The sequence below is a fragment of the Buteo buteo genome, chromosome 9 (genome assembly GCF_964188355.1).
Source record: "Buteo buteo chromosome 9, bButBut1.hap1.1, whole genome shotgun sequence".
Lineage (NCBI taxonomy): Eukaryota > Metazoa > Chordata > Aves > Accipitriformes > Accipitridae > Buteo > Buteo buteo.
The window spans coordinates 36,557,920-36,579,210 of record NC_134179.1 but is presented as its reverse complement, the minus strand read 5'-3'; the positions used below and the strand labels follow the sequence as shown (position 1 = coordinate 36,579,210).

Below are 21,291 nucleotides of genomic sequence, written 5' to 3'. Positions count from 1 at the left end.
AGACAGGGTCTACTCACCTTTTCTGACAGGGCCATGGATGCTGGTTTAGAGCAGCAGTTTGAGAAAACATTAGGGAACAGAGGATCTGCTGCTGAACATGGAGCCCAAACGCTTCTATAGCTTACCAGCAATATTTGGCCAGTGGCTGCAGCTCTTGCAGGATGTTCAGGATTGTATGACCCCTCACCCTTCTTGTTTTACTGGGCTTGTTATACTCTCCAGGCATGCCATTTTTCAGGCTTTTATGTGTAGGAGAAAGAAAGGATGCGCACATCAATGTAAGCTCTTTTGTTTTGGACTGAGTGTTCATTGACTTCAAAGTACAAGCTTTCCAGCCATGACTTGGTCTTTGATCTTCCCCCACGGTTACAAGCCTGCAGAAAGAGGAACATCAAAGTCAGGAATGGCTAGTTTTATTGGCAGATGGGGATTTAATTGTTGCCCTCCTTTGTCTACTAGGATGCATTCCAGGAAGAATACTACCGAACAGGAACCTACCCAGCAGTCCCTATAGTACCACCCCGACGACCATGGACGCTTTTGAACTGGCTTTTCTGGGCCTTATTGCTGCTATATCCTTTATTCAAGCTGCTCATCAACATGATCAACAGTGGATCATCACTGACACTGGCTAGTTTTGCATTTGTCATTGTAATGGGTAAGTTTTCTGAAACAGAAAGATTTGTTGAGGCTTACTAAATATAAACATGACTTGTGAATTCAGCAGACCATCTGAAACTATATCCACTTTATCTTGGAACAGGTTAAATAGATTCTTGTTTGTTTGTTTGTTTTTGTATAGTTGTATTTTTTTTTTCGTAAGAGCTGCATACAAAATTTTCTGTTTCTGCAGAAGTCAGAACAGTAACTTGCCAGTGGGTTGCCTACAAAAGGTTTCTTTTCTTGTGTAGTGTGTTACCGGGTTGCACTTTGAACGCCTAGAATAGATGCTCAAGGATAATTTATTCCGTTGAGAATTTTTTCATCTAATCATAGTCTGATATGTCATCCACTGGAAATGCGTGAACTTGTGATTTATGGACAGCCTGTTGTGGCCATCTACTCTTGACTTAATGTATCACAGGGCACAGAATATCACAGGTGATGCCTACAGTTCCTGTGGTAGTTCTGAACTGCCTTGGTTTGTGTTTAAACTGGTATGTTATTTAAGAGGAGGAAGGAAAACAAAACAAGCAGCTGGCCCACAGAAAGGGAGGGAGTTCTCATTTGGTGTCCTTCATGGAAGCAGGAACGAGGTCAGTTTGGCAAATTACATCCTATTTGGGTGTCTGTGCTTTTTGGCATATCGGGTGCCTGTTTGAAGAATAAGTTCCCTTCCAGAATAAGCCATATATTTATAGAGCAAATATTTTCTATGGCTGCACTGACCATCACATGTATTTATGGCTTCATCACCTTAATGTCTGTGTATATTACTATCACCCTTGGAGAAAGAAACAGAACTTCACAGTCCCTCTGGCTCTGAGTGAACTTGGATGCAGAGATAGTAGAGTTAGCTGTCCAAAATAACAACAGAGAAAATGGGGAAACGTGAAATGTTTTCTTGTCTTAGAAGCGCGTCTTTGCTTTCCACCTAGGAAGTTGTTCCTAACACATAGTATTTCTTTGCATTCTCAGAAATCTGAATCTTGAGCAGGCCCCATGCTAGTCTGATCAAAATGAATTAACTAATGTCCTTTTGCGCATCTGTGAAGAGCTTGATATGGTAGGCACACAATATTCTTTTTCAGAAAGTGCCCACCAAATCAAACCCTGCGTAAGCTACTGTGGGAGCTTCTTACAAAGATAATTGGAGAAGGAAGAATTTGTGTGTGTGTGTGTGTGCATGTGTGCAGGAAATTTGCTTCCTGATGCTTTGGGCCAGAGGAAGGAAAAGAAGAGCAAGGATAAGGTCCATCATAATAGTTGGTACATTAATGTGGGCAAGGTAGAGCAAAAGGGAGGGGAATCCTGTGCTCTGGTCCTCACCTGGAGAAATTGTTGGTGCTTTTTACCCTGGGAGTGTTTTATGTAAAGAGTGTAAGAATTTCTTGGAGCAGTGACTACAACTTAGAAGCACCTTTTTTCACCCACCTTACTTGTTGGAAGGCACAAGTTGTGTGTGTGTGTGTGTGTGTGTGCGTGTGTGTGTGTCCCCTTCTCTGACTGGTGAATAGGATGGGAGTGAAGCGTGAGTGCTATGGGTGGGATGAGGTATGGCACCATTGCAAATGCTACCTCCCTGGCAATAGCGCTCAAGAGGGCATTTTTTCTGCCTTTGGAAGAAATGCTGGTATAGTCTATGTTTGGTACTGGGCTGTGAAACAATGGCCTAATGGGGCACTGAAGCTTAGCTGTTGCAAAATTTTTTAATTTCTCATCTTTCCTTCAGGATTTTCCTCTTAATTCAGTTTCTCCACTCAGTGGACTAGTTGTTCGGGTACCGTTCCAAAGTGCCTCATTCCTTGTGTACCCTCCACAGGGAGCCTCACTGCATAATTCAGGGTTTCTGGATTTTAACCTCAGGGCTGATGCTTTAATGCTTGGCATTGTGGCAGCAGACATGTTTCCGGATTTAGCCGTTATTAATTTAGTTGAGTGACACTTCACCCCCCACCCTAAGTCCAATACCATCTTGCCATTAGTGGCCTTTACAACTAAGTCATGTCTTCTCTCTATCAGGAAATGAGGGAAAGAACCTGTGAAGAAAATAAACTATGATTCTACTACGAATGGACAGCAAAAGAGCCCTTTTTTTTTTTTTCTTTTTCTTGGTGTCTTACTCCCCACTTAGCTTTCTTCTACTTCTAGCCACAAGGAAAGATTAACAAGCAGGCTGGTGTGAGTCCTTTTTTGAATGCAGTGATAATTCAAAGGACTTGTTCTCAGGTGATTTGTGATGCTGGAGCTAACAGAAAACTACAGCAGCAGTCTGCTGCCAGAATGAACGCCTGAGCTCCCAGGCTGCAAAAGCACAACTGAGGAACACATTAAGAATGGTGAGATTAATGGGACACTGTGCAATGTGCATTGCTGCCCCATACATATCCACCACATTTTTGGGACGGTACAGGTTGCAGTCCTTTGCAACCTGTCCGAGACCCCTGAGCTTAGCAACAGCTCTGTTCTCCCTCTGAATACCTGGTGTGATCAAACCCAAAGTGCTTGTAATTGGCCAGGATTTGAGTCACAGCAGAAGATGCTGCATTGCCTGTACTAGAGGCTGTCACCTGATTAGACTCAGCCAGCCACCTCTTGCTGATGAGCAGGCAGAAAGAAAGATGATGTTGTCACTTATTAGCAGATAGCAGCTGCTGGGAAGCTGTGGAGGGAAGAGAATCTGTGGAAGTGGAAGGAAGCTCAGCCTTCAGTAAAAACAAACGAAAAGCAGAGCTGGTTTATCCTGGTCACTTAAAAGTGGATGTGTCCTTACTCGCTAAAAGAGCAACAGTTCCCTTTGTATGTTTTAGTCTGTATCTCTTTTACTATATCCCTTTAAAAGCAATGTTACTGCTAGTTGGGAATCATTGGCCTCATTCTGTGGAAGCATCTCAACTGCAGCTAAAGCTCTTGCATTGTTGTAGCCAATAGCTGAGTTTCTGTAGCAGGGCTGTTCTCCCAAAACTGTGCTTTTTATTCTGAGGGGTGTCTCTGTCAAGAATGTCCTGGGAGGGATGCAGCTGTCTTCTGTCAGAGGAGCAACCAGTATTTTATTTTGCAGTTCTGCCTCCAGCTTTAGGCAGGGTCTCAGAAGTGACTTTGGCAATGGCTGGGACGTAGCAGTAGATGAACACAAATGTACCTTGGAGGTTGTGACCCTTGTTGCCAGTTGAAACTGTCTGCTTGGCAGATCCAGTTTGTAGCGAAGCAGGGAGGACTGGATTTGCTGTCTTCCAGTGTGAGTGGTAATTGGTACCGGGTGGCTTAACAATTAAAGAGGAAGCTTTTTCTGTAAACCAGAGGGATTTATTTACCATTGTGATCAGATGATGAAGCTGCCTTTTCACATTGCTCCTAGTAGACTGTTTCCCTGTGTTCGTTAACTGAAGCAGCACAGGTAGCATTTGGGATGTTATTTTTTTTGTATGGCAATTTGACAGCTCACCTGATACTCTGGAATCCAGAAGCTTATTGCAGTCCCTAATAGCCCATTATAAGTCAATTGCTGTTTCTAAGGGCAGATTTCAGTACCTGATAGCATCACCTTTATTAGCATAGGTGCAGATAGCACAAGATGTGCATAACCCTTCAGTGATGGGAAGGAGCAGAGAAACTAGGAGGTCCTTATACCTGGTACCCTCTGCTTTGTTTCCAGAGTGTCATTTGTCTTTTGGACAGTCTCTGCTAATTGTGCTCTCCAGTAAAACACTTACTGGCTTGTAAGTAACTGGCTGTTCAGGTGGAAAGAGCGGTAAAAGAAAAGCCCAGGGCGGTCAAGCTGAAGTGAAAGCACTGTAATACCTCAGACCCTAACTCTCAGATCCAAGGAATGAATAACCAATGTATATATAGCTCTGCTGGTTCAGCTCAAACACTTTCAGCCCTAAATAAACAATGTCTCCTCTTTATACTGAGAATGCTGAGCCATCCCCTCTTGCTTTGCTGTGCAGCAGTTTGGCTATTTATACTCATAACAATCATTGCATTGTGCTAATATCTAACTACCAGTCTGGGACCAGGAACCCTTTGTGATACTACTTGAACCAACACAAGGCGGTCCCTGCTTGCTCCAGAGGTTAAATGCTCAAGCAGTTTGAGGGACAAAAGTCTCTTCTGAAAACTGGCTTTAGTTTCATAGGACAGACACATGGCAAGAGATTTACGTACTTAGCTTACAACTGCTATTTAAAACTTGGAGCTGATATTTAGTGTTAAAGCAATGAGCAAGTCTGTCAAATGTCAGTATTTGTATTTGGCAGCCGCTACTTTTTTGCCTCCTCCTGCTTCCCCAATCTCATTTGACTCCAAAGAACCCAGTGTTAGGTTGCCTTTCATGTTTTGGTAATTTGTGTTGAAGAGAACAACCTTCATGCTCTAGAAGTATTTTATTATAGAGCTGTCAACAGCAGTTAAAAGGAGATTGTTGGTTCGGTATGCAAAAGATGAGAGGGCTTCTCTTGGCTTTTAAATGAAGAAGTAGCTCTTACATGTCTAATGCTAAAAGCGTAATGGCATCTGGGCTTAGGTGTGGAGCCAGCAGTTAAGTATCAGTTACAGGCAAGAGAAGTATTTCATTTGAACCAAGCGTAAGTAGTAATGAGCCAGCTTTGATTCTGCAGGAGCTGTTGTATGTCTGCTATACAGTATGTGCACAGTGCTATTAGAAAACCTGGTTCTGTGGATCACAGTACAAACTGTGTGTAAGTCCTTGGTGACTTGACAGTGTCCAAGTGCAGAATATGGACCAAAGGGTCGAAGCACGATGTGATCTGGGCAGCAAGGCTGTTGATGCCCCTAGGCTGAGATGAGTGGAAGGCGAGGAGACCACAAACCAGCATTGTTACAGTAAGTTTTACAACAGCAGGAGGATACAAACCGTGTGTAGGATTCTGCCTGTGTTGATTGTGCCTGTTGGAGCTGCCAGACAATCTGGCCTTTCAGCCTGGTGCCTAAAACTGGTTGGTTTTGGGTTTTTTTGTTTGTTTGTTTTTGTTACTTGCTTGTTTCCTTGCCTTAATAGTACATAAGATATGCCCTAAATGGCAATTTCTACCATTCATATAAGCTTTAATTGTACAAATATTCATTTCAATGTATACCTTATATAACTCAGGTGTACAGCAGAGTGTATGTGGGACATTTTTATACCCCTACCTGTTGTGCTGCTTATTGCACTTGCTGTGTGGTACAAGCCCCAGATAACATGAGAAGAAATCCTGAGGTGTGAGAGAAAAGGTGGAAATCCTCTGCTGAGCTAAGTTTTTTGCTGAGGGAAGTGGTACTATGTGTCGGGGTGGGGGTTTTCTTGGAGCTTAAAAAATGTGCTAGGAAAGAGATTTCATTATTGGCCGTTCAGTCATGGCTGTGTCACATCATGTGTGACTCATGTCTGGTATCCAGTTACGACCTGCACTTCTGAAAACTGTCAATTTACTGTCATACTACAAAACGCGAGTGTGTAGTTGATTGGTTTGGTTTCAAGTGCTGGTATTTTGAAAGAATAAAATACACAGTGCCTTTCATGCAAGCCAATCAAACAGAAGACAATAGCTGAGGTGGGAAGCTAGTCCAAAGCCCCAGCTCAGAGCAGGGTCAGCTTCAGCAGGTTGCTCAGGGCTGTGTCCCATCGATGGAGACTCCACACCCTCCCTGGGCAGCCTGTGCCAGTGTTCCATCACCTGCACGGTAAAGACTTTTTTCTTCCTTTTTTTACTTATGCTCAGAGGGAACCTCTAGTGTTTCATTGCCTTCTGTCCTGTCACTGGGCACCACTGAGAAGAGCCTGGCTCCATCTGCTTTACACCCTCCTTTCAGATATTTATGCACACGGATAAGATCGCACTGCACTTCTCCAGGCTGTGAACAGTCCCAGCTCGCTCAGCCTCTCCTCATACGAAGGACGCTCCCTCCACTCCCTTAATCATTTCTGTGGCCTTCACTGGCCTCCCTAGTATATCTGTGTCTCTCTTGTACTGGGGAACCCAAACTGGACCCAGCACTCCAGATGTGCCTCACCAGTGCTGAGCAGGGTGGGAAGGATCATCTCCCTTGACCTGCTGGAAACACTCTTCTAATGGAGCTCTGGGCAGCTTCATACTCCTTTCCCACAAGGACACACTGCTGGCGCCTACCAGGAAGCCCAGGTCCTTCTCTGCAGAGCTGCTTTCTAGCCTATCTTACTTAAATAATATATATTTGGCTTTTTCAAGTTGCCTTACCTACTTACAGTTATAATATTTGTTCAAAAGTCTGTGCTCCACTTTAGAACAGGTTGCTTGAAGCACAAGAGAAATAGCTATTTAAAAAAGTGATGGTTTTGCATGGTTGAAGGGGTAGTGCCAGGTTACAGCTGGCCAAGCAAGCAACTAGTAAAGCACAGGGGCAGCACTGGTTACCAGCTGACAGCCCTCTCCCATTCCTGTGCTGAAAAGCAGCAAATGCCAGGACACAGGGTGTTGTATCATCAGCCCTTGTAGTGGTGCAAAGCGTCTGGATTCTCTTGGTGATCTCGGGGTCTGACTTGACCATAAAGAGGCCTTTGGCTGGTAAGGAATTGTTCAGGGTCATATTAAAGAGGTAAAGACCGATGGGAATGAGACATTGTGAGCACCTCACAGGACTAGGTCTTTTCACCATCAGTCAGCAAGAAACTGGGGTTCGGAGGCTTAGGGGAGAGGTTCCTGGCTTTCTTGGGGTTTTTTTTGGAAAAAGCATTTGGAGCAGAGGGAGGGTGTTTGTGATGCCCAGGTAGGTTTAGGCCTGAAAGAAGTGTGGCAGTTTTGGATATACACAGTAGCTGAGCAGAAGTTTGGGGAGTAACAGGTGTGAGGGGAGGGGAAGGCCAAGGCCTTAGGCTAAGTTGTATTTAACTTAAACAGTCGCTTCAGGAACCACAAATTATATAAAAAAAAAAACAAACCAAAAACATCAATCCCTGTGCATGATAAATTATTACCACTAAATCAACTATAAAAGTCTTTTAAATTAACCTGGCCTCTTGTAATGGACTGTTTCATGAGCAGTAGTTAAAAAATGCCACAACTTACTTTTTGTTGTTGTTTATGAAGATCTGAAGTGCCTTCTTTGCACTTGCTCGTGCTCTTCCAGGCACGGGGCTGTTGAAAGCAGGCACAATTCCCTTCCCCTGTCAAGTCTCGCATGTGGATACATTAGTACAGCTTGTCACTCAACTCCTGGGAGGCAGTAACACCAGCGGCCCCAAAGCACCCCCTTCTCCCAGCCAGCCTTGTCTAAGGTTTAACAGGGCTGAGCATGTAAGGTTTAACATGCCTGTGCCTCCCACCCCTGTGTTGCTTCATGTAGCCTCTTTCTTCCCTGCTGGTGGGAGAGGTCATGTCTAGCCTGGGGCCAGCAAACTAGAAGCTTCCTTAATGAAATAATACTGTGAGGGCTGCTTATGTGACACAGGGGTGTACTTTTCATCGAAGGTCAAGTATGGGTAGTTACTACTGTTGCTGTGCTGCGGTACAGGCCTTCAATTTCTGTCTGCAAACTGCTTTTGTTCTTTATTTTTATTGCAGCTTCTGTTGGTGTCAGATGGATGATAGGCGTTACAGAAATTAATAAGGGCTCCACCTATGGCAACAATGACAACAAGCAGAAACAAAAGTAGTGTCTTCAGACTGCTTCAATCCAAAGGGAACAAATGCAACTTTTGAAAACTCAAGTGCATATCATGGTCCTTCAAGTGAGATCGAAGGGAGCGTAGGATGAGCAATTGCCACACATACCTGAATTTGTGCTCCTGTTATTTTTCTCTGGGGGTTTGGGCTGGATGACACGCTTGAAAGATGCACTCCTTTGTACACTCTCCACAACAGGTTTGCATTTGTTTGTTTGGTTTGTTTTCCTATAAAGTGTCTTAAGTTTTGAAGAAAAAAAAAAAAAAAATTCCAGTATGCTTGTATGATGAGACTCTACCTGGAAACTAACTGGAGCTGCAGCCTTTATCTTTCTTAACTTGCTCTAAGGAATGGATTAATGTCAGAAGATTGTTACAAGATGATTAAAATTGATAGTTGTGTAGATCACTTGTTAACAGTTTAACAACCATAATCTGTCAATGTTTAAATACGGTAAGATGCTCTGCTTGGTTATACCAGTATTGGACTGAAGCAGCTCTACTGAACTGGCAGAACTGCAGTAGAGGTTTTTTTTTCTACATCTGTAACTTATTCCCACAGTGTACACCACATGGGCCCCCTGAAACTTCAGCCAGTCCCCAGCTAAGCGCCCACTGGGTTAGATCAGAGCCTTGCAGTGGCATAACCTGGAGTGGAATTTGGCCTTGCAGCCTGAACAGAGCTATGTTACCCACTGCCACATTTGTCCCCAGGCGATGCATCAGAGGGATAGCCAAAACCTGTAATTCTTTTGAGAGTAAATGCCATTTATAGTTTGGAAAAACTGAGGTAATAGAATTCCTTTCAGCTTTAAACACTGATTACAGTTTTAACTTTAAAAAGCCTTCCTAACAATGGTGGAAACAAAACACTGGGTATGCTGTAAGTAGTGCAAAGCATGCATTAAAAGTTATGCCCCACACCCATACTGTTGTGATCCCAATTAAAGCTGCTTGTCTGTCTTTTCTGATAAATTAATTTACATGGTGCCTCGTAACAGTCAGCCTGAGGTAATAGTTAAATTATCTTTTGCTTTTCTTTTGCGGAGAAAAGGGGAAGTAGGAGAGAGTATTGGTATGGCTTAAGAGTTTTTTTATGGCTGTCTGGACTTGCTTTGACACCCTTCTGAAATAAATAAAACTAGAATCAAGCTCCTTGGGACAACAGTGTTGTTCTGACATCTATGCTACTGATTCCAGGGCAGCCTCCTCTTGTTTTTAAACTTCAAGGGTTAAGGATATGCAAGTTACCAAAAAGAGCTTGTTTCAACAGAGAAAAATGGAGAAGAGACTTCCAACTACCAGCAATTATGATTGAAAAAAACCCAATCTTTTTAAAGATACTGATGCTGAGCAGTGGGGATTATGATTGGCACTTTCAGTGATGGTACATTTTCATTGCACATGGGACTAAACCATGATAGTCTGGGAATGAAGAGCCTGTGTGGCTCTAGAGAAGAAAGCGAGCAGTCTTAGTTCTAGCAGCTGGAATAAAAAAACATTTCTCTTTTCCTGTAACAAAACTGAGGCCAGAAGAAAGAGGTGCTAATACAACAAAATACAAATCATTCCATGAAATACGCATTTGCTGTTCAGTACATCAGATCATCTAGAAACTAGTATTGTAATATGAAGCACCTAAAGAACAGGTGGAGTAGTGCTTTTAGCATGGGGCAGTAAGTAAGTGAAGTTTTTCGAGAGTGGAGGCAGTAAAACATACACTGTGAAGGAACAGGCCTTGGAAAGTGTCAGTGACTAGTCTGGGGGGGCCTCTCTTCCCCACCTGCATTCCCTGTGCTCTGAAGATTTCTGGAATAGGTTGTATGATGTCATGAATGTAAACATGGGCTTTAGTGTAATTTTCCCAACACGTGAAATAGAGCCTCAGACCAGAAAATACTGCCATGCTTAGAAAGCTATTCTTTTAATAAAGCTTATGTCCTGCACTCTATTTGCTAAAACAATATTAACAGTGGAAAACTGAATATTACAACCTGTAGTAGTGTCTGAAGGTCCAGCTATCCCATAGTAATGCATCAGGCATGTTAATAAGCCAGACCTGGAGACCCTGTACACAAGACTGAAAATGGGTGGGGATGGGAAAGAGAAAAGATCTCTCCAAGCACATTACTGTAAGCCTTACCTGCCAGATCCAGCGGGCTTTTCTCAGGGTGGTAGAACGAACCCTCTGTGCAGGCGTGAGCAGTTCTGAGCAGCAAATACGTATTCCTGTAGTGCTAGAGACTAGCTTTTTTGCCTTTTTAAAGAGCCACTGATAGAACATGCTGGTAGCGAGACACTTACTTAACATTCCTTATGAATCTTAGTCCTTTCCTCTCCAACTGCATGCAGCATCACTTCTCCCAGAGGAAAACACCAAACATATATGTACTTTGGAAAGAGCATTTAGACTATTTCATACCCATTTCCCTGGGACCAACCCTTAGAACAGGCTGAGGGCTAAACACACCACTCCTGGATCCGTCCTCCTAAGCACTTCTAGAAGTCCCAGCACACAAGGACCGCACCACTGGGCCCTTCCAGCGTTCCCTGGCAAACAGAGAAAGCTTAAAGGTACTTGCCAAAGTTACACTAGTCCAGTTCGCTGTATTAAAAGAATGACATACATCATTACGGAGCAGCATTTGCCCCTCGTCCCCACAAGCAACTGTATGTTCTACAACTGCCTTAACAAAAGTAGTCTTAACGTTTGTTTATACAAAAATAAAAGTATAAAAAGCTGACGTGCAGTGAATGAGTTTTCTTTTGGTCAGCAACAACGAACTAGTAACAGTTTACTTTTCACCTTTATCCCCTGACTCCTAAAAGCTGTCCACAGTTCCTCTCTGCATACAAGGGTACCTGAAACAAGGCAAATGAGGACACAAACCGCTCGGATACTTCTGATATACTGCAAAGCAAAGCATATGGCAGGCCAGGGGGGACTTTTTTACCTCAGGTACTTTCATAGTCCATGACAACATACTTACTTCCCCTCCTATCATAACTGAAAATAAAGAACTGAAGAGGAGGGAATGTCTTTGTTTAAATTCAACGTTGTATTTTTGAGATCCTAGATACACTGCACTGGTGACCTGCACAGTGAGGCTCATGCTTTTCTAGATTTAAATGTCAGATTTCATGACACCATCTCAACAGCTCACCCACCTGTAACAAACCAAAGATTTGTGGATTAAGAGGAGAGAGAGGACTTCTTCAGACTAAAGCCAAATATTAAAAGCAAGTAAGTTCACTACTTCATCAGTTAGTTACCCATTTTAAGGTCTAAAGCTGTAACAGGAAAATGTAAACTTGCAGTAATGCTTACAAGTAATGGTTTTAAGCAAGTAATCTGTTTGTAATTAATAGCAAGTCAAACAACTAGATCAAGTGTTGCAGACTGCTGCTTCTAATTGCTAACCACTTCTAACCTCTCTCCATTTTCTGAGACCAATGACAAGCGGGGTGGTGAGGAAATCAAAGTCCAAGATCAGAAATCAGTTTTAAAAAGCTAACGTTAAGAAAGTTCTTGTTTTTGCCAAATGGAACAAAAGAATAATCTTAACCAATTCTCCTCTTGGCCACAGAAGGGCCATGCAGACCACTCCCCGTTCACAGTACTCACATTCAAGAAGAAAGTTATTTCAGACCACGACTCTATTATCCCTTATGTGACAGGTAGTGTCGGGAATTGCACATCGCCTTATTTCTTCAGGAGAGGATGAAGGGGGTGACCTTAATTCTATTATGACCTGTGTAATAAGCACCTTACACTGCATATGTTGAACTTGACAAAACATGGACTATTGCAGTAAGAGAAGCTTATTCCAGTTAGGTTAGCTTAGCAGCATTAAACAAGCGTTGAAAAAAAGTTTAAAATGTGACACCACCCCACATACTTATTTTGAGAAGAAAAACCCTTCACCAACAACTCCTAAAATAAACCATTTATTGAGAAAAAACTTTTTTTAAAATTTCATTAATCAGCCTTGTGCATAACAAATCTGAAGCTTGCCAAAAACAAATAAAACAAAAAACCGGTAAAAGTTCACAGTCAGTGCACTCAACAAACAGATTAAAAAACAAGGTCCATAACGCCTGATAACACTACAGCATTTTCTGAACCTAAAGAGTTCAAAAATACTACATATTTATTAACATTACAGTTCTCAATCAAATGAGAAACAGGAGAAAGAACAAAAAAAAAAGTATGGTCCATATACAGTAGTAATGGCACTTTCACTGAAACATGCAGCTTCTTCCAACTTGCGGACACTGTCACATGAGCAACATGTGCCAAGTAAAACATACAGGAGCAGCAGAGAAAGTGACGCTTGTCACTTGTGCAGTCTTCGTAAGTTCAACTTTTATACTGTTTCTCAGCACAGTCTTTATGTAAATATTACATACAGTAGTGATTAAAAGATATCTTGCCAGAATAAAAAAGGCCAGAGAGTGAAAAACTTCATTCTTCGTCTGTGCAAACCTGTGAAGGGGACAAAAGGCAATTAATTCAATCGTCTCCCTGCTGCAGCAAGAAGGTGACAATGCATCAGTTTCTTTAGCACCTTCACTGAACATCTTTGAAGCTTTCTTCTTTCTCCCTTGTCACACAGATAATGAATTACAAGTGTTTATATGTGAATACTGATGTTTCCACTGTCACCATGCAACTCTTGCGTGCCTACAGAAGCATTCTGCCCCTGTGATGGATGGGATCTGACTACAGTTGCAGTGACGAGGGGGATGGGTGGGATGATCCCAAACACACTCTTATTGAACCAGAATACCAAAGTGAACAACTTTATGCTTGGCAACTGGGACAAAATTCAATAACCTACTGTGCTCCTACTTCTTCAAAAAAAAGGAAGTTACTGATACACCTAAATTTGTAGCTGTGAATATTTGTCTATTCTTAAGCAAAGAATCAAACAACAGTTCGTGCAAGAACTGCATATTGTTATGCCAGTTGCCAGATAAACATTCAAAGTGAACTTATAAGTATGAACTTAAAAGAAAAGCAGACCCTTGCACTGAAGAATGGTAGAGTTCTCACGCATGTGCTTGTTTCACTTTTTATGGAGGGGACCCTTATCTCTACACTCTAGAAGTCTGTGCATATGTACTCACTAAAATTTTAGGCAGAGCCCTTGGCAGATCCAAATAACTACCACCAAGTTGAAGCTTGACAAGTCTTTTTAACATAAAGATAATGCATCTCAAAACAGCAGTGAAAGTTGATTGCATGGTACACACCAGATTTTTAGTCAAATGCAACATCACACGTGCTTCTGAAAAGTTGCCACACCTTGTTTTCTGGACAGCATCAACTTGATACCAGCCTCCCACCGTGATACAAAGCCCTGTGGCATAGCTGCAAACGATGAAGCCAACTAAAAGCTGTTTCCAATTCCCATCTACAGTCTTTGGAGCCAAAGCAATGAGACAAACCTTGACAAAAGGATGATCGAGGAGCTGGCTGGCCGTCCACCTCATCTTCGGGTCACTTTCCAGGCAGTGGCAAAGGAAGTCTTTCCCTTCTGGGCTCACTTTGTCTGGAATAGGAGGTTTATGACCCATCCCCACTTTATACATGATTTGGAAGTTGTGCTCATATTCGTGCCAAGGCCTCTGCAACAGGTAACAGCATTGCTGAGTGCAAGGTTTAGTGAGCAACTTGCTATGCAATAGCACATATATTTCTGTACCCCAAGAAATTAAAAGCCACCCCAGTACTTGCAGACTTCAGTGTGACAAATTGCTGGAAGTGGGACCAGAATTTGCAGAGAAACTGCTAAGGACAGTTTGCGGTCATTCAGTACGTGAAACATCCCTACCTTGCCGGTGACCATCTCTATAACAACACAGCCCAGGCTCCAGATGTCTGCTGCACGTCCGTGCCCTTCTCCTTTAGCTCTAGTAATTACTTCTGGAGCCATGTATGCTTTGAAACAACACAGATGATGTCATCAGTTCATACAGCAGAGGAACAGTAAGTGATTAATTGGGCAAACCAAATGCTTTTTAATACATCTGTAATGAATTACCACTCAGCTTTTCTTGCTAAGTTTTGTAATTTGCTGGCTTCTTGTTCTTTGACACGTTTGCAGCATAACTGTCTTTCAGTTTGAAAAAGAATAGTGAAAATGCTGGTACAGTATATGCTTTCAGTTATTTTCATTTTTTAAAAATAGATTAAGCAGCTGTTCAGTAAGAACAGTACTGTTTCAGTAAGGCTGCAGAGAAAGATACAACCCCAGAAAACACAAGCTCCAGCATCTTTATAATTACTGAACAAATACAATATTATTTCTCGCGTTACATCATTCACTGATTGTTTTGACTTCTGGATGTAAAGTACATCTAACCAGCTAACATAAAATCAAGTTTCCTTGAAACACATCATTTTACTCCAGCACAGACTTTGGCAAAGGTATCTATCTTCTTTTACGGTAACTAGACAAGTATTTGCCTAGCACATGCTTCCTTACCTGCAGTCCCCAAAGTACTGTTCACTTCTCCAGGCATTGTCTGGGTGTTGTTCTTAAGTTTCACTGAGCAGCCAAAGTCTCCTAGTTTAATCAGTCCAGATGAGGTAAGAAAGATGTTTGCTCCTAGGAAACATAACAAAAAACAGTAACACTTGTTAAACAAGTGCTGATTTAAGGAATGAGGGCTTCTCAGTATACTCTTGGAAGTTACACAGTAGAGAATAGCTGAATTCGCACTTAGATCTTTACCTGTGGATTAAGTGTGGAATATGATAGCATTAGACATGTTCCCTGAAGGGTATATTACCATTAGCCAATAGGATTTTTGGTGGGTTTGTGTTAAATCTAAGTGTACTGGAAGTTGACAACAGGAAGTGTTCAAAACACAAAGCAGTACAGCAGGCAAACTCATCAGCTTTCCATACAAGCTTGTTACAAGAAATTAGTCCTCCAGGAATTTATGAATTCCAGTGCTTATCCTTGTGAGTGTTGCACTGCGAAAAAACACCCGTCCTTAAGGAGCTTCCTGGCAGAGGCCATTGCTGCATACCTCCCACCAGCCATCTTTTCCGTTCTGCTGAGTCAAGACAGATGATGTCATACAGCTGTGTCGTCACAGCCAACTTGCAAAATGGAGCTTATAGCATTTTATTTCATGTACGACCAAATGCCCACTGCTATTGTGCTCTACTTCCAAAAGAATTTCTGGAGGAGGGCTACTGTTACAATAGCTGGCTACACTGCCAGCTTACGCTAGAAAACATCTCCCTAGCATAGCTGAAAATCTCCAAGGGGAATATGCAGTTGGCTTCAAGTCACTTGCTCTCTGCAACACTGCAAAATAAGCCAAGTGGTTTTGATAACAAGTGGGTTTTTTTTCGTTCAACACCCTGCCAAAACACATGTTGACAGCCAACAGAAAACAGGTAGAGCAGAAGCAGCTCACTATTTATGTCAGGCCGAATCCTGGATTCTGCAAGTACCACAATGAAACCACAAGTAGGTTGCAAGAGTCACCTGGCAGAAACACAGCTTCAGCTGTGATCTCTCTTGAGGAAAGATTAATGCTTTGCACAGAACAAAACTGCCTGCCTACTGTAGGAGTAGGCAAATGTTGGGGACTTTGTTACACATGGCCTTTTCCCATGTCACACAGAAGATTCTTTCAAAAATTGCTCATCCGAATACAACCTTCAGAAGTTTCTCACTTCTGTTCCACTTTGAACACAGGTCAGTGCAGGAATTCTTGGCTGCTCCTCCTTTGTGTTATGTTTTCTTAGTTAATGACTTTTTTCCAGTTAGCTTGACTGGGCATCCCCAAGATATTAATGGAAAATAAAAAGAATCCTCAAAAAGCTCAAGTGAAAAAAAGGCAGTGCAGGTCAATGATGCCAAACCCCTGCCCATTTCTCAAAGGACGTCTCTAACTACGATGAGAATGCTTGATAACTAAAGCAAGATTTATTTAGTCCAAGAGGTGTTGCACAGAACTGCACTATAAAAGCAGGAGAGAAATCATTAACAGAAATAAATTCCAACCTTTAATTACTGTAAGCCTTTTACAAGTTCTGAAAGAAGAATTGACTTTCAGTGAATACAACTCTTCTGCACATTGTGTCCGTAAGTTTTCCACTCCTGGCATTCAGGTGCCTGCATGTACTCAGGATCAGAGTACTTTGGCTGGGTTCTGCAGTTTGCCATCAGAGGGACATACGTGTCCAGAGTCACCCTGCAATCACAGGCACGTGTAACGGAGCTGGGTAGGCCATCCCTCAGCTCCTTGAATGAAAGAGAATCCAGAAACACACCAAAGCAGTACAAGAAGGCAGCTCGACAGGACACTAAATAAGAGCTATGCATTAGAAGAGTGACAGTTAACTCATCAGCAACTTCTTCCTTTGAACTACTGCCTGCAGCTTTTCTTTTTCTAATGATTTTCAAGCAATTACTTGTCATATTTGAAAGTAGGTACGCTTAGCCCACACAAAGAGCTTAGGAAAAATGGCGATCACTAGCAAACACTTTTACAAGGATGTTTTGGAAATCTATGTTCCCATTTCTCAAGAAAGCAACAAGCAATTTCATGGAAGGCTACAAAGTGGTTTCTGATTACTGCAGTGGGTGGAAACCAGCAGAGCTGAAGTGCAACCATCTCCTGACTGAATCTAAAGCTATTATGATAGTTCGGTTTAATAGTTTGGTTCAGAATCTACTTAGAAGTCCTTTCAAACTAAAGTTTGTCCCTTTAAAAAGAAAGTAATGACAATTTAGTACCAAAGTTTCACTGCGAAGAAAAAGAGACCACTTGAAGACTCATGTTGCTGACACCTTCTGTCAGCTGAATAAGGCTTCCACTGATACATTGCTCACTGGAGCCTCTGTTTTGTAAGCTGCTTGGTCTCTGCTTCAGAGACCAAGATCAAACTCTAGGAGTCTTTAAAAAGGGTCTCCTTGTTAGAGGAAACCTGCACAGAATCCAGCAGGACCTGGGTAAGAGAACAGGAGAGATAAGGGCAGTACTTTGAGGGTGCTAGATGCTTTTTACCTTTGACAGTTAATGCTGCTAGGAATGTAACAAAATTCCTACTATATCTGCATGGTTAATAAGCAAAATAAAACTAGAGACTATGGCTAAAACAGCAAAAAGGCACAACACGCCCATCTGTTTCTTCTCTCCTCCTACACATACACTATCAAAAGCATCTTCACTGGATGTACCTGGCAGAGGCAAGAGGTAGCCCAATTCTGCATAGCCCTACTGCCATTTATACCATGAGATCTTCTGGGCAGACTGCAAACAAAGAGCAAATGTCAAAAGCTGTACCCTTGCTAGAGAGAACTACAGCTATGACCCAAAGCATTTAAACTAGTTTCATGCCCTGTATCTCTGCACCAAGTCAGCCCCGTATTAAACACAGTGGGAACTGTGACAGTGTGATATTCCAAAGGTGCTGGTGTAAATAATGCGAGTCTGAGGAGCAGTACCAAAAGCCCCGCTAAAGGCTGTGGCATAATTCCACAAAGAGGGGCAGCTCATAGACATTCCTCAGCCATTACTTAAGCAGTGCAACAGCCAAATTCATTCAAGGAACAAGCAGGCCATATGCTACCCTCTGATGACAAAAAAAATCAGCGTTGGCATCCTCTTTTACTTTAGAAAGTGTGACATGTGCCCATAGTCTCCTGTTGAACAGCCTTCTGTCTCTTGTTGCATGGCCTTCCTTCCCCTCTGCTCACCACGAAGACATGAAGGCAGGAATAGCAGAAATTCTGAGAGCTATCAACAAAGTTAACAAGAGTTAACACTTTGATGAAGACTTCCTGGCCTTGAGCATCTCATTCACAGGTTTCTGATCTACTAAAGCTTCAGATACAATCCCTTCATTTTCTGTATTCATTCTGAAAACACAATCCAAGCAGTCTTCAGGAATATGCCCTTCTCTCCCAGAGAGAAAGCACCAAGCATGAAATAAGTGATTAATTCTTGTCAATTCAGCACTTGTGAGACCACGCTTGGAGTACTGTGTCTTGGGTTTGGGCTCCCCAGTACAAGACAGACATTGACATACTGGACAAAATCCAGCAGAAGGGCATCAAGATGGTCAGAGGGCTGGTGCACACAAGGTACAAGGAGAGGCTCACAGATGGGTTTGTTTAGCTTGAAGAAGGGAAGACTGGAGGAGTGTGTGTGTGTGTAATTTATGGCTGTTTTCAGCTGTGTAATGGGAGGATATCAAGAAGATGGAAACAGGCGTTTTCCTCAAAGGCACACTATGAAAGGATATGGAGCAATGGACACAAATAGCAACTTCTGCAAATTGCAGGGAGGTATCAGGAAAAAGTTTTTCACAGCAGGGATAGGTCAGTCATTGGGACAGGAGCCCAGAGAAAAGGGAATCTCCGTCCCTGGAGATTCTCATAACTCAACTGAACAAGATCCTCAGCAGTCTGATCTAATTTGACATTCGATCTGATACTGAGGTTGGCCCTGTTTTGAACAAAGACTCCCTTCAGCATTAAATATTCCATCGTTCTTGATCATTGAGCAGAACAGCTTCCTTGCAAAAAGTGAAGTAATTGTATCTGAGGAATCTGGGCTTAGCCACAGGGGTTAAAATCCAATACCCAGGACAGAGATAAAAAAAACCCAAAACAACAAACCTATCCGAGAAGATTTAATCACCTGCTACATATTAGACCAACTACTTTACACATTGATGCAGACTCATCAAAACCAGGGCAGCCAAGTGTAACAACCAACCGACACTACCCTCAGTTCACTCTCACAACCATGGGTTGAAAAAGGATTCAAGGCAGCTGTGTCTTGCTTCATCTTTTACATTCCTAGAACTGGATGCCATAACAGCATCCAAAGGACAACGGTGACACCAGTGGATGCTGCTAACTGGAAGACTCCATTTTTGAGCACAAGGTACTTGCAGACACCAACTGCAGGACACGTATAAACAATTACTCTAAGAATTGGTTATCTGCTGCTGAAAGAAACAGATCCGCAGTGATATTTAGCAAACTGGCCATGAGAGTGTGATCTGACAGCGAGATTTCCATAGGAAAGCAGTTTTAACAGCCTGAATGACATATTATCATTCTTCCCTATCAGAAAAATAAGAGTACGTAAGAGCTAAAAGTAAAACCAGAGTTTTCTTTACTGCTGTTAGCCTGAAAACTTGGGGATGCAATGTTAGCATAAAAGGAGACAGAGAGCAAGAGACTTCCAATGTAACTTCAGGCATCCTTTATAAAAATACTCCCTGTGGTCTATCTTCATATTCTGTCACTAAGTTTCATGAAGGTCTATACATAAATGTGTCTGCAGTGACCCTCTGTTTACAGCTGCTGTTACTCTCAAGGAACACCCCAATATTTGGTATGAGGAACCTGTTGCAACAGAAATGCCCTCAGATAACATAGTGTTACAGTTCTGTTACACAGCTCTTCTCACTTCACTGCATTTCCCTGATGAGAGGAAGACCTATTTGGAAACATATCCAGAAATCAGCAATGACATAGAGCAGCACAAAAGAAATCCCTGTCAGCCAGCCTTGGATTTTGATCACAACGAGCTTCCAGGAGAGTGTAATCCAGCTAAGCAGAACCTGGACATGGAATGATCAAGTGAAGGGCAAGGAGGGCACTGTGAAAAGCACAGAGGGAAATCCACAACTGGAGAGAAACCTTTGGTCAGGAAGGAGAACCAGAAAAGGCAAGATTGCTGGGGAATGGGAGTGAGGGAAAGTGTTTTCTAGGAAAAAAAGCCAAAACTGACTCAAGAGTGGCCTACCTGGGTGGGAGGCCTCTGGATCGTAGATAGTTCTTTTCCCAAATGAGAAGCACGAGGCCAAAGGACCAAGAGCAACTGGGAACCTCCTACACTGCTGCGGTGATTCAAAACCCTGTGAGCAAGAGGGACATAGAAACCCAGCATCGTTGGGTTGCACTGCCTTGTCATAAAATGAGCATTTGCAGGGCATATTGTGTGCATTGTTTCCCCTACCTTCTGTTAAGTTTCTGCTATAGGTGAGCAAAGTATGCCAGACTAACAAAAACAAGATAACTAGACATGGAGGATGTTCTTGGAAGGTGCAGGAAAAGAAAAATGAATGTGAAATGTGGACTGACACTGGGTGCCTTAAGCAAATGCCAAAACCAACCCCCCTTCAGTTACTGTAGTTCCAGTCTGCTCATTTTGTAAGCAAAAGCTGAGAACCAGGCATGAGTAGATAAATGTATGGCAGAAAACCCCACTAGACAAGTAATTTTACCATACCCCTTTAACTTCTTTTAACAAGACTTTTATTACTATGTTTAATCAACCATTCATCTGAAATCCTAAAACTCTTCTGGAAAATGGGAATCACAAGGAAAAGTTCTGATGAACAACTCTAGCACTTTATACTGCTTGTCAGCTCCCAGAAAACACCACTGTTTCTTGCATAGATGAGAAGAAAAACAGCATTACATAACTCAGTGTATTAGTACTAGAAATAAAAGGACCAAGATTTGAGTTTGGATGAATCCCCAACAATCTTAACCTCTACAGAAACTATATAAATCATGGGCAGAACTTAGGAGTTTGCAATGCCAACTGTGAACGTTTTTTATGTTCTGCACTTAAGAAGGAGCACATAACTAGCCAATAACTTGTAAATTGAAAATTGAAAAATGAGTGGAAGGCTTTGTACACTTAATGGCTGTAGAGATAATGTGCACTAAATCTGCAAATACATCCCCCAGCATTCCCCCCCACCCTCATCTACAACACTGAAACAACAACATTACCTTTTATGGTTAACATTACCTTTAATGTCTCGATGAACAATACCATGTTCATGTAGTACATTGATAGCAATCGTGATTTGCTTTGAGTAGAGCCTAATGACATGCTCCTGAAGGCCCAGTTTTGATACCTCCTCCAGAGTGCCCTCATCACAGTACTCCATGAAGATGTACATTTCTTCCTGTTGTGGGAACCAAACC

General features: G+C 42.3%; 2 protein-coding genes across 11 annotated transcripts in view; one reads left to right on the top strand and one right to left on the bottom strand.

The window, feature by feature from the left end:
- The window catches only part of AGPAT4 (1-acylglycerol-3-phosphate O-acyltransferase 4), a 75,356-nt gene extending 64,314 nt beyond the window's left edge, over positions 1-11,042 (top strand). For all 3 annotated transcript variants that reach the window (XM_075036086.1, XM_075036087.1, XM_075036088.1), the window contains 2 exons: positions 460-658; positions 8,202-11,042. In XM_075036086.1, the coding sequence (XP_074892187.1) occupies positions 460-658; positions 8,202-8,293 (291 nt within the window). In that variant the 3' untranslated portion in view covers positions 8,294-11,042. The remainder of the gene's footprint in view (positions 1-459; positions 659-8,201) is intronic.
- A 1,192-nt stretch (positions 11,043-12,234) lies between these two features.
- The window catches only part of MAP3K4 (mitogen-activated protein kinase kinase kinase 4), a 77,216-nt gene continuing 68,159 nt past the window's right edge, over positions 12,235-21,291 (bottom strand). For 6 of the 8 annotated variants that reach the window (XM_075036080.1, XM_075036082.1, XM_075036081.1 and 3 more), the window contains 5 exons: positions 21,113-21,272; positions 14,794-14,916; positions 14,140-14,246; positions 13,754-13,933; positions 12,235-12,788 (listed from right to left, as the gene is read on the bottom strand). In XM_075036080.1, coding sequence (XP_074892181.1) covers positions 12,768-12,788; positions 13,754-13,933; positions 14,140-14,246; positions 14,794-14,916; positions 21,113-21,272 — 591 coding nt within the window. In that variant the 3' untranslated portion in view covers positions 12,235-12,767. Of the gene's footprint in view, positions 12,789-13,753; positions 13,934-14,139; positions 14,247-14,793; positions 14,917-20,095; positions 20,208-21,112; positions 21,273-21,291 lie in introns of those variants that run through there. The other 2 variants (XR_012651693.1, XR_012651692.1) reach the window with 2 other exon arrangements.